General features: G+C 40.4%; 1 protein-coding gene across 6 annotated transcripts in view; it reads left to right on the top strand.

Moving 5' to 3' along the window:
• Positions 1 to 12,477, top strand: part of GRIA2 (glutamate ionotropic receptor AMPA type subunit 2) — a 122,708-nt gene that overhangs the window by 44,774 nt on the left and 65,457 nt on the right. For all 6 annotated transcript variants that reach the window (XM_034770682.1, XM_034770677.1, XM_034770678.1 and 3 more), the window contains exon 3: positions 8,485 to 8,724. In XM_034770682.1, coding sequence (XP_034626573.1) covers positions 8,485 to 8,724 — 240 coding nt within the window. The remainder of the gene's footprint in view (positions 1 to 8,484; positions 8,725 to 12,477) is intronic.

Raw genomic sequence — 12,477 nt, forward strand, 5'->3', positions numbered from 1 at the left:
ATTTTGGGACAGATTGTAGGGGAACAATATGATAATAGTAAGGAGCTCCAGAAGAGATGGTTACAGTTGTCAAGGCAAGAGATTATAATGGAGGAACCAAGTGTTTTAGATCCCAGTCGAGCAAAGGGTTTTAGCACATTTAAATTTAGGCATGTGCTTAAGTTCAGTTGACTTCCATGGAACTAAATCACAAACTTAAATGCTTTGCTGAGTGAGAGCAAAACCTACTGGGGTCTCTTCTTTCTCCAGTACCTTGTATTGTTTTACCTCATTTTTAGTGATCAGCATTTATGTGTCAGAATGGACAACTACTCTCCACAAATGTTATATAATGGATTTGCTTTCCACTAATCTTTATGTTTTCAGGTAGGCCATTTTCCAGTCCTAACAAAAAGGATATACACAAGAAAAAACTTGAAAATAAGACAGCTTGAAAGAAATTAACCCTGGCAGTTGCTTATAATGTCTTTAATTAAATATATCATTCATGTTACAGTGGTTTGTGAGTCCTAATCATCATGATTTATTTAACCTAATAACAGTGAACAGCTTGTGATTCACCATTGTAAAACTAATGTCCTCCAGCAATAGCAGTATCACTGTAGACCTCTGCAGAGTGGGAATTCTGCCAAAAAGAATTAGAGTTTTTACATTATTCACTGGTTCATCTTATATATACATATGAGCATCTTTCCTCATTTCCTCCCTCCTGCTCCCAAGAGGCCAAATGCCCTAGAATCATTGAGACCATTTGCCTTGTGACAAGTCTAGGAGCATATTGTAAATGTGTCTCTTGCTGGCATTCCATGGATGACCTCCCATTGATCTTTAACGGGAGTTTTGCGCATGAAAGCACCACAGGCGTGGGCTATTTTAGTATACAATTGTAAGATTAATTGTTGTGGATGGGGAAAAATGTAGTCCAGGGTTAAAATTGACACCCATATTCTGACTGGACCACATAGTTTCACATTTGAAATTGTATGCTGTTTCCTACTGTTTGACAGTTTATATAGATTATCAGGAGCAAATTCTGTTTTCCCATCTGTGCAACCTTCTAGAAGTAAATGAGCCTCAAAGTGAATATTTTTATTGCCTTTAAATATCACTCATTTAAATAACTTTTGTAATCAGTTCTAACAGCACAGCAAACATCATTACACAATGTGTGACTGATAATATTAGACTACATTGAAGATATCATAATATTTTTTTTCTAGCTTTATTTCTTTCAGGTTGGATTCTGACTGCCCCCTGCTTAGCTGCACAGTAGAGGAGTGGGGAACATTTTAACCTTTAAAGAAGCTTCCCAACCCCACTCCTTTGTGTGACCCATGCAAGGATTGCAGTCCCTTCACTTGGCAGAGTTTAAGGGATTCTTTGTTCTTGCGCGTGTTGGAAGCAGCTAGTTGTTTTTGACCATTGATTCTTATTAACCAAGTGTAGTAAAGCAGTAACTAGAACTGGGAGTTTCAGTAGATTAAAACATAAGAAGACAATTTCAGAGAGTATACAGCCTTTCTTAGAAACCTGCAGAGATACCTACTGAGAAATGAACTGCAGTTGTGGAGATTTTAGGCACATACAGATACCATCCACAGGTGGTATTGATGTGCATGTGATAAATTGCAGATCCATTGGATAAATGCAATTTGTAATGTTACTTTTGACTACCTCATCTGTGTTCTACCCACTAATCCATCCTTGCTGCATCTACTTCTAATATTCCATTGAGATTTTTTTCAAAGAACTATTTAAAAAAAAAAAAGCCTGAAACAAAATGACCTGCCAGAGAGAGATATCATTCCTTCCCCCAAATGTGGAATGTTTCCAACAGTTGCCAATATTAAGTTCTATACCCATAACAGGCTTAAAGACCATAGCTTACAGCCCATCAGAAGAAGAAATGGGAAATTTCTAATGCTATAGTATTGAAAAGGGGATTCCTGACTGGAATATATTTAGTTCTAGCCCTGATAGATCTGCAGCATCTTACTGTAGTGAGGGATATTTAGAAGTCTTTATATTTTTTTTTCTTTAATTACTTTCATTTCTACTTTTACCTCTGAGATCTGTACACTTGGAGTGAAATCCTGGCTCCACTGAAGTCAATGTGGTCAGGATTTCTCCCTTTAGAAACGTTTACACTGCACAGCCCTTATAGTGGTATATAGAGTACATACTCCGCACACCCCTCAGCATGAGTAGAAGTAGCAGTGGAGACAGTGAGGTATTGCTTAGGCAAGTAAAGACACGTCTGAACCCTGTGGGTATATGCATAGTTCTCTATATGCCCGAGCAGTGCCTTCCCTATCTACGTTGCTGTTTTTAGCAGCATAGTGTCCCACTGCTTCCCTGCTACTGGAGTCTTTCCTCAGTGCAGGGAAAGGCTCCAGCAGCTGGGAAAGACTTTGGCAGAGGGGAGGCAGTGGGGGAAAAATCCAGCAGCTCCCCGCTGCCAGAGCCTTTTCCTGCTCCCTTCCCACCCCACCCCCCGCCAAAGCCTTTCACCCTACCTGCAGCAACCATTGATGTGCAGTGTAGACATAGCGGTAGTGTTCAGATGCTGTGGTGATGGTAGTGGTATGCATTTTTAGAGTTCAGAGATGGACTCTCAGTACTAGAGAGTGGCAGGCAAGATAGGCAGAATGATAAAGAAAAAAGAAAGGAAAAAATACTTGATACTCCCTTTTCTTTTCTCCTTGATTAAAAAACAGTTGTAAGGCAGTGCACTCACTACCAGTAGCTCCCCCTTATGTCAGGATGAGAGGCTGTAAGCAGTCCACGTCTGTGGTGCCTCCTGCTAGCCACCTTCCTCTCTCCAGGTCTTCTGTAGCTCGGCCCTCCAGTCAAGTCACACAAAGTTCTGTCCTTTTCTGGGGTAACGAAAGGTCCAACTGAAAGTCTAAGCTAAACATCCATTTAAACATTGTGGAATCTCCATCTCTGGAGATATTTAAGAGTAGATTAGATAAATGTCTATCAGGGATGGTCTAGACAGTATTTGGTCCTGCCATGAGGGCAGGGGACTGGACTCGATGACCTCTCGAGGTCCCTTCCAGTCCTAGAATCTATGAGTATATGAATAAATAATAATTCTAACACCCCTCTCAGGCTCCACTGAAGTGTTCTTATTGGCCCTCCCTGATGGCCTCCCTGCAAAGTTCTTCATTTATCACTAGTTGTCATAGCAGTTTTTTTCCTCATAGTCAGGGCCAGAGCAACCCATTAGGTGACCTAGGTGGTCGCCTAGGGCACTACAATTTGGGGGGCTGTGACTGCGGCGGTATTTCGGTGTAGGGACCTTCCGCTGCCTCGGTGGGGGCAAGCATTTTGGCGGTGGGACCTTCCGCTGCCTAGGGCGGCAGAAAAGCTGGCGGCACTCCTGCTCATGGTCTCTCTTCCCCAGGGACTCTGGCGGCTCCTCCTGGCGATCTCCCTGTTCCTTGTAGGCCCTAGCTCAGGGCTTCCCCTGCAGGACCCTGTGCTGTTCCCCTGTGGGTCTTCCTACCTGACTTCCTGCCTATTTAAGTCCTGTCTCAGGTGTCTCAGCCCCAGAAGCTTGTCCCTGCTCACTGTGGGTTTTCCTACCTATAGCAGAGTCCTGCCTTCTCTGTAGGGTTGACAGCTTTCTATCCACACATAACCAAACACCCTTGCCCTGCCTTTCCCCTCCTCCGTGGCTCTGCCTCTGCCCCACTCCTTCTCCGAGGCACCCCCACACACACTCACTCCATCCCCTCTTCCTCTGTCACTCACTGTCCCCACCCTCACTCACTCATTTTCACTGGGCTGGCTCAGGGGTCTGGGTGCAAGAGGGGGTGAGGGCTTAGGCTGGGGGGTGCAGGCTCCAAAGTGGGGCCAGAAATGAGGAGTTCAGGGGTAGAAGGCGGCTCTGGGCTGAGGCAGTGGGTTGGGATGCGGAAGAGGGTGAGGGCTCTGGGTTGGGGCCTGAGATGAGGGATTTGGGGTGCACGAGGGGGCTCTGGGCTGGAGCTGAGGGGTTCAGGGTGCAGGAGGGGGCTCAGGGCTGGGGCAGGGGTTGGGGTGCGGGGGACGGATGGACTGGAGATGTGGGTTCTGGTGTGAAGCTGGGTATGAGGGATTTGGGGTGAAGGAGGGGGTTCTGGGCTGGGACCGAGGGTCAGAGGGCAGGAGGGGAATACGGGCTGGGGCAGGGGGTTGGGGGCACGGGAGGGGGTCAGGGGTGCAGGCTCCGGGTGACGCTTACCTCAAGCAGCCCCCGGAAACAGCAGCATGTCCCCACCTCTGATTCCTAGGCGTAGCCGCGGCTTTGCACACTGCCCCATCCACAGGCGCTGCCCTGCAGCTCCCATTGGCTGAGGTTCCTGGCCAATGGGAGCTGTGGAGCTGGCACTTGGGGCGGGGGCAGCATGTGGAGCCCCCTGGCTGCTCCTATACCTAAGAGCCAGAGGGGGGACATGCCACTGCTTCCTGGAGCTGTGCGGAGCTACAGCAGGCAGGGAGCCTGCCATAGCTCCACTGTGCTGACCAGACTTTTAGCTTCCTGGTCAGCACCACCAGCACCCTTTTCAACTAGCCACCTGGCAACCCTACTTCTCTGCAGCCTCTCCATCCCTTTTTCTTGTTCTTTTTTTCCGTCCCCATGGTGAAGTAGACTTGATTGGATAGTCTAGAGCCACCACCAACTATAATTCCTAAATACTGGGCAGTTTATCTTCTCTCGTGCTGCCCTGTGTCTTTCAGATCATGTAGCAACTGCTTTCTAATACTACCCCATTTCTCTCATATTTTCACTAAATAACATAATGTAACTTTTGTTACCTTGAGCCATTTAAATTCCTCAGAAAACTTTTCCCTTTCTTTCTCAACCCTCATGTACCCATATAAGAGAAAATTTAACATCTTTTATTTTACAGCATGCACATAATCCATCTTTGTGTTTATTCAAAAATATTTTTGTTTAAACCATAATGGCCAGTTAGTACTGTAAACAAAATCAATTCATTTTTCCTATGCAGGCCCTGAAGGATGTCGCTATTCTCAACTCCAGAACGAAATTCAAAAAACATCTTCTTCCTCTTTTTTTTTCATTGATCCAATTTTTTTGCCATTTTTCTTTTAATTTTTTCTGTACTAGGATTTTGAATTCCAGTTTACTGCAGGTTATTATCAGTCCTTCCATTCCTACAGACCTTTCAGCTGCTTTGTCCACCATTTTGTTTCCTGCTATCCCAATATGTGCTGGGATGCAGGCTAATGCTACATGTATTCCCATCTGTACTGTTGTTAGAAATATAATTTAGTTGAGTAAATCACTTCTGCTTACAGAGACTCCCTTTTTTATTGCCATAAGGCCTGATATTGAGTCCAAAAAAATGACCACCACTGCTGGGCATACATCCCAGATCCAGTTTAACACCAGCATTGTTATTACTAGTTCAGCTGTCATGACAGCTACAAAATTGGATGTTCTTTTAGATGTACTAATTCCTAATTTTCATATACAATATGCTGTCCCTAGTCGTCTTAGGTTTTTTTTTCCCTTTTTTGGACCCACTTATATATAGTTGACAAAACAACCCCACTTTTGATCTATATACTGGTATACTTCATTTTCTATACCTATTGTCTCCTTTTTACACACAAATTTATAAAATAAATCTAAATCCACATTTAGACATGTTAATTTCCATCCATAACTATTTTTCCCATGACTAACAGTTCTGACTTCATTCAACTTTTCCTTGTCTTTCAACTCCACATTCACTCAGATGGCAGCTGGAGCGCTAACATTGTGTGCTATAGGTTGCCTATTGAATTCCCAACAATCTTCATATATTTATCTGGTACGTCCATCTTCGCAATTCCCATTAACTTTGGCCCAGAAAGGTAGGTCCAATAATTTCATTTGTGGTGTAACGGGCATTTCACTAGCAACTATCTGTAGCACATGTGTGTGTTGTAATAAATGCACCATGCACAACTCATAGTTCTTGTGCTTGTATTAAATCTAATTTTTAAAGTGCTGATTTTGTTGCCCACCCAAAAAGCTTGGCAGCCTTAGTCGATAACTGGTCTGATTAAGGCTCTGTATACCATCAGTAATGTTTTTTCTTATCTGCTTTCCAATTAGTTCCAGCAATACTTTTAAATAGGTTGATCCTTCCTTTGCATTTATCTTTAACATAGTCTATATGTTCTTTCCAAAATAATTTAGTATCATATATTAGTCCTAGGAATTTAAACCTTTTAACTATATCTATTTGTTCTCCATACAGATACGGTTTCCTTTCCTTTGTAGCTATCCTTTTTGTAAAGATCAATCTTTTGGTTTAGCTATGGAGAACTTGAAACCCCATGTATTTCCCAAGTCTTTTCTGCCACCTCAATATTCCTGCTCCTAACCCATACAACACAATCCCTAACTGAGTTCTCCTCTCTATTTGTATAATCTTTTCCTAACCCTTTCACAGATTGGATCACTAATTATCATTAAGTTGTCATATTACCATCAGATGGAGGTTAGCTGCTTGGTCACAGGCAAAGGTGAGCCTGGCTTGCCTTAAAGGGCCAGCTAGCTTGTGACACCAAGAAAATTAAAAATAGAAAACATTTCATTAATACTAGTCAAAGTCTGAGAAACAAATCAATGAGAAGTCAGTTAATTCTGAAATTAACTCAACCTTAATTCTACCCCTCCACATATGCCCCAAAACAGTGATACTCAGACTGAGGCTCGCCAGACCCAAGTGGCTCTTTAATGTGGCTTCATTGACTCTTTGCAGCACATGATATTAATTATCATGTGTGATTTAATTATTAACCAATCAAGATGCTTTACTATGTTACCAATTGTAGTTGATAAAATAATAGTACTTGGTCAGTCATTTTGCTGTATATATATATATATATTATACTTATATATATGTATACACACATATACACACCTCTACCCCGATATAACGCGACCCAATATAACATGAACTCTGATATAACGTGGTAAAGCAGTGCTCTGGGGGGGCAGGGCTGCACACTCCAGTGGATCAAAGCAAGTTCGATATAACATGCTTTCACCTATAACGCGGTAAGATTTTTTGGCTCCTGAGGACAGAGTTATCTCGAGGTAGAGGTGTGTGTATGTGTATATATGTATGTATGTAATATATATAATATTTCCCCTGACATACAGTTTAAATATGAATATATAGTACTATAGTAAATGAAACAATGAATTCACACTACTCTTATTTTTGGGTAATGTTGATTGCTAATTTGGCTTCTGAACCACTGAGGTTTGGGTTTGAGTATCACTGCCCTAAAATATAGTCTCTGTGGTCACTTATCATCATAATTAATACTTGGGCAACATCATCTTCTGTTACACACCAGATTTACATAAATTCAGTTGAGAGCAGATCTCAGCACATTGTGTTGAAGGACTGCAGTCAAGATTAATGGGCATATGCTCTAGACGGATCTGCCTACTATTTCAGTTGACTACATACAGACCATGAAAGCAGAGAGGAGAAATGTGAGTCAGATAACACAGATGTTCAGGGATAACACAGCAGATGCAGAATGAATATTTCATTTATTCTCCTCCTCTCCCCAGTTTTAGTAAACAGAACCATATATTCTTCTACACATTCGACATTTGCAGTTTCAATGAACAGAATGACCCAGAAAGCATCGATGTTTACCCAGGCTGCAGTGATCAGCATTGTTATTGGCTTGAATTGTCTGTAGCGGTGATTAAAAAAATGAATAATCAGCATATTATTTACACCCAAGAGATTATTCTTTCTTGTATGTGACCTCAAGTGTTATCCAGAAGACCTGTTTTTGCTGAGTCCTAAAAAGCTGATATTAAACATTTAATTAAATAATGCACTAGAACACAACAATATACAGTGCCACTACCTCTATCCTCCTGTTTTCTATGTTTGCTGTTTTGTGTGTTTGGTGTGTAGTTTTGAATTTGCAATTTCCTCAAGCAGGACAAATGGAAACTGTATTTGTTTAAGGTGTTTTGTAAGAAAAAAAGTCTAAAAAAGCCTTGTCACCAAAACCAGATTGTATTTAATAGGATAAAAAGTAGCAATTTCCATAATTGTGCTATAGTCAGACAGGAAATTATCAATTTTTAAAGAAATAAATTCCAGCTTGCTTTTGTGCTTGGAATACTGTTTTTTACAATATACATGGAATTTATAAATCAGCCGTTACGTTTCCTTTCTGAAATAATTATTTTATGAGTGTAAACCATATAATACATTATTACATTGTATCATGTTTTAAGATAGCTTTTGGTATATCAAGTTTTGTTAGTGATTAATAATATGAGATATATTATATCTAGAAATATTGTCTTTCTCCATTAATTAAAGTGTGTGAGTGTACATGTTTGTAGAACATAAATATGTAATAGGTTTCAAACAAACTTTTACAAATCCATGCTGTTTCACACAATTGATCTTTCTTTGTTTCTATCTCTTCTAGTCTGCTCCCAGTTTTCAAGAGGCGTCTTCGCAATTTTTGGATTCTATGACAAGAAGTCAGTAAATACCATAACATCATTTTGTGGAACTCTTCACGTCTCCTTCATAACTCCCAGTTTTCCGACTGATGGGACACACCCATTTGTCATTCAGATGAGACCTGACCTCAAGGGAGCTCTTCTTAGCTTGATTGAATACTATCAGTGGAACAAGTTTGCATATCTATATGACAGTGACAGAGGTAAGATACAGTACAACTTATCAGTATAGTTTTTGCTAGATGTACCTAATTGAAATGCTAAAGCAATATTACAAAGACAAGCAGAGCAAGGAGAAATATTTTTCCTCTTGTGCCACTTTAACAATATAAAACTCATGTCTCAGGAAAAGAAGCTTATCTGACTGCTGTATATGGTCAAAGAATAAATGTGTTTAATTGAGAATGAAATAGTTGCAGTATATAATAGAATTATGGACATGTGCTAATAAGCATTGATGCAAGTGTAATAATGTCTTTGGAAAATAGTTCCAATAGAAAATTTATTTTAAAATGTAAGTGTTTTAGAAAAAATGCATCTTAACATTTCTCTATTTTTTAAAAAATTAGAACATTAAAGTTACACGTGCCATACCAATTAAAGTTAGAGAACTAAACCAAATTTCAGTCAGTTCATTTCTTCTACCAAACAGCAACTTTAAATGCAAATCCCCCAACATATAATTCACTGCTGCAGTCTCATAGTTCCAAACAATAATTGTCCAATTTATGAGGATCCAGAACTTCATCTCATCACAAATCCCATCCACCTAGAACACCACTCATAGGTCCAATTAGACTTGGTGGTAGTCAAGGGCATCAAGGTATGGTTCAGTCCCACAGAGTCACTTCACACAGGGTGCAGAAGCTGTAAGTGGGGATCACAGAGAAAAACAGGAACTAAAGAAAAAGCTCTAGCACTCTAGACACAACCCTTTCCTCTCCCCCTCTGTTGAGTTTGACTTACAGTACCAAATCAAAAGTCCACTACCCATGGCTCAGATGACCCACTCACTCCAGGCATGTCCTGCACAATTCCTATCTCCTTTCAAGATTATTTTTATTACAGTACTCATTTTATACAATCAAAACAAACAATTTGCAAAGTTGGAAGGTGGCAGGTATGTTAATTAATTGTATTTGGGGGTTTTATACAAAGTTGAAAATGGGAAGGTTTTTGACTATCTTTGTTGGAATTCCACTTTTTTATTTGTCTCCAAGTGCTCCTTACTTTTTCTTCATCTTCTTTCTGTTTTCATTTTGTCCTCTATCTTTGAAAGCGAGTGTGTGGTGGTTCTTCAGTATGTTCATGGACCAAAAACTTTGCTTAGGGTTGCCTTGCCGTAAATAAATGTGCAGAAAATGGTCAAGATGTAGTTAGATTTAAAGGATAGTTCAAATTTACCCTGGCATACCATTTTTTATCAAGCAGTGCAGTGGGTTTTACCTACTCACCTTCAAATGTCACCACCTTCCACTGGTCTGGTCTGCATTGTGTTGCTCAAAAAAATCAAAAGGGGCTTCTTCAAGGCACGTTTATGTTTTTGTTGTTTTTTAAGCCCTGCAGTTAGGTAAAGTAAAGCTCTCATATGACCTCTAAAAATGACTTCATGTCATGCAGTATGATCCCTGAATTTGGACTTCTCTCAGATTCTCTTCAAGTTCACATTTGAATCAGAAACGTTCTTTGTCTTTGCAGAAAGGGCAAATAGCTTATTCAATCAGCTAGCATTGCAGTGTGTGCCAATACACTGTATGTGATTTCTATTTAGGAAAATTCTTCAAAGCACCCATTTCTACAGTACATCTTACTGTCAGCTGTACTGAAAGGAGTAAATAACTAAGTGAAATAGTTATATATTGCCACATTTTGGTTTTGCCATTTTTTGTTTGTTTTTTCACCCAAACCCTAAGGCACTCAAGTAGGGAAGGTGATAGGTGCCATTTGTAAATCTCTAGGGGCATGAATCTGCAACACTACTCAAAATGTATTACTCCTGGAGTTTTTCTCATTGATTTTAATGGAGCTACCTGCAGAGTCAAGTACTTCTCAATGTCAATAAATGTGGCAAAATTGGACCTTATGTGAGGAAAAGCCATTTTTCAGCTCAAAACACCATCACCTCAGTAACCAGTGCCAAGGAGGTGTCTATAGGTTTTCTTCTACTGTGGAAAGAGATAAAACATTAATAAAGTGAACTAATAGCAATTACAATTCAATTACTTATTCTGCAACAGTGAGTTTATTACTACAGCTCCAGTACCTTTGTTAGGGATCAATCTTGTGAAGTGCTGAGCTCTCTCACATCCCATTCCATTCACCGTTAAGGATCAGACCATTATTTAGTACAGTACTTGCTCTCATATGGATTAATCACATCTTGTTTTTTAGTGTTTTCTACCTTCTATACCCTTTTGTGTGTGTGTGTGTGCATTGTCTGTAATACTGAGTGGTAGTAGCTAGAGTTTGCCTAGGTTGTAAGGAGAACGGAGACAGTGTTAGAGGATTCTATCTGCAGCCAAATTACTAATTCAAAAAAGAAAATGCCAATCTGACATTTTATGCAATTGCCTCCATTTAGTCCTCCCATTCAAAAGATCACTGAACTATCTGTGCTCATTATGAGCACTTGAGGATCAGAAGTGTTTTTCCCCAAGTTCTGAATTAGTACTTGAAGATTTAATATACTAGAACTAGGCCTCATGCACTCTCTCTTTGCACTTGGGGCCACCCTAACAGCTATGCAATGTCAACATAAACACGTCCAGTAATAGGGACAATATGTCAGATATATGTCCATATGTAACCATCTCCTTGCTCCAAAAACTAAACTCATTGAGGGAAAATGTCATTTGCTACATTTACTCAGAAGGATTTCATGGAATGAACATTGTCTGAGTCTCATCAGAGGTGATAATGTTCTACATGTATAAGTGTCACGAAAGTGGGTTATCAAACACCTCTTAAGGCTGAAGGGCCAGAAATCTCGAGATTTCATGTATGAATCAATACCCTAATTTGCATTTTGATGACTGTGCAATAACAACCTGAATCATTTATCCATTTGAATGAAAAAATCACCACCCTTTTTTCTCCCCTCTCTTTCTCTCTAGGTCAATCATAAATACTCTATGATTTTTCCTTAAAAGTAGAGGAGGCCATGGGAGTGACTTGTGTTATGAGAGAAGTCTAAATCTCTATGTACATAGTTAATAGATAAGGTCCAAGTAGATGTAGTTCCTGAATTTTGCAGGACAAGTAAAATGTCTTGTTGTGTACTGCAAATGGCTTCGTCTGTGCAGCTCTTTACATCAGTTTATAACAATCTGAAAGCCCCTTGGAGGCAGCTATTGATGATGAGGGAGCTCAACTTTGTGTCCCTTGTTGGACCTAGCCATCTTTCATGTGCAAATCAAAGCCAATGCAAAAGGCACTAAAGTTGGATCAAACCTTTTAAAAAATATATATAAGTATAATCTATCCAGTGTAACATAAAACTATGCTACACAGTGTGTGTGTATGGGAGGGAAGTTAAATATCTTGTGGGGTTTCACTGAAGAGGTCAGAAAGGATTGGGGTGTAAACCCAAGTGTCCTGGCCAAATGCCAGCCAGGAAAATTCTGCCCTCCCCCACTGTCTTAAAATTCCCTCTGTTGTTTCAGTTGTGGTTGCCTTTCCCATAACGTCATGTAATCCTTTTGGACCATGAGTCCTGCTCTCGGGTGAATGAGCCACTTTCATTTCTCTGTTGACCAACTCCCACTTGGAAACCATGTTGCACTCCTGGTACTGCTGCTTTAATTTACTGAGGTGCAGTGACCCATTCCCACCACCAGGGTCTGCTGTCCCTGTTACCCCTAATTGTGTAGGGACCTTGCTGTGGCTGTTCTTTAATCTGTGGTTCTTTAAGGATGCAATCTATTGCATGAGGCCCTTTATTGAGCCTGCCCATAAGA

Source organism: Trachemys scripta, chromosome 5, assembly GCF_013100865.1.
Source record: "Trachemys scripta elegans isolate TJP31775 chromosome 5, CAS_Tse_1.0, whole genome shotgun sequence".
NCBI lineage: Eukaryota > Metazoa > Chordata > Testudines > Emydidae > Trachemys > Trachemys scripta.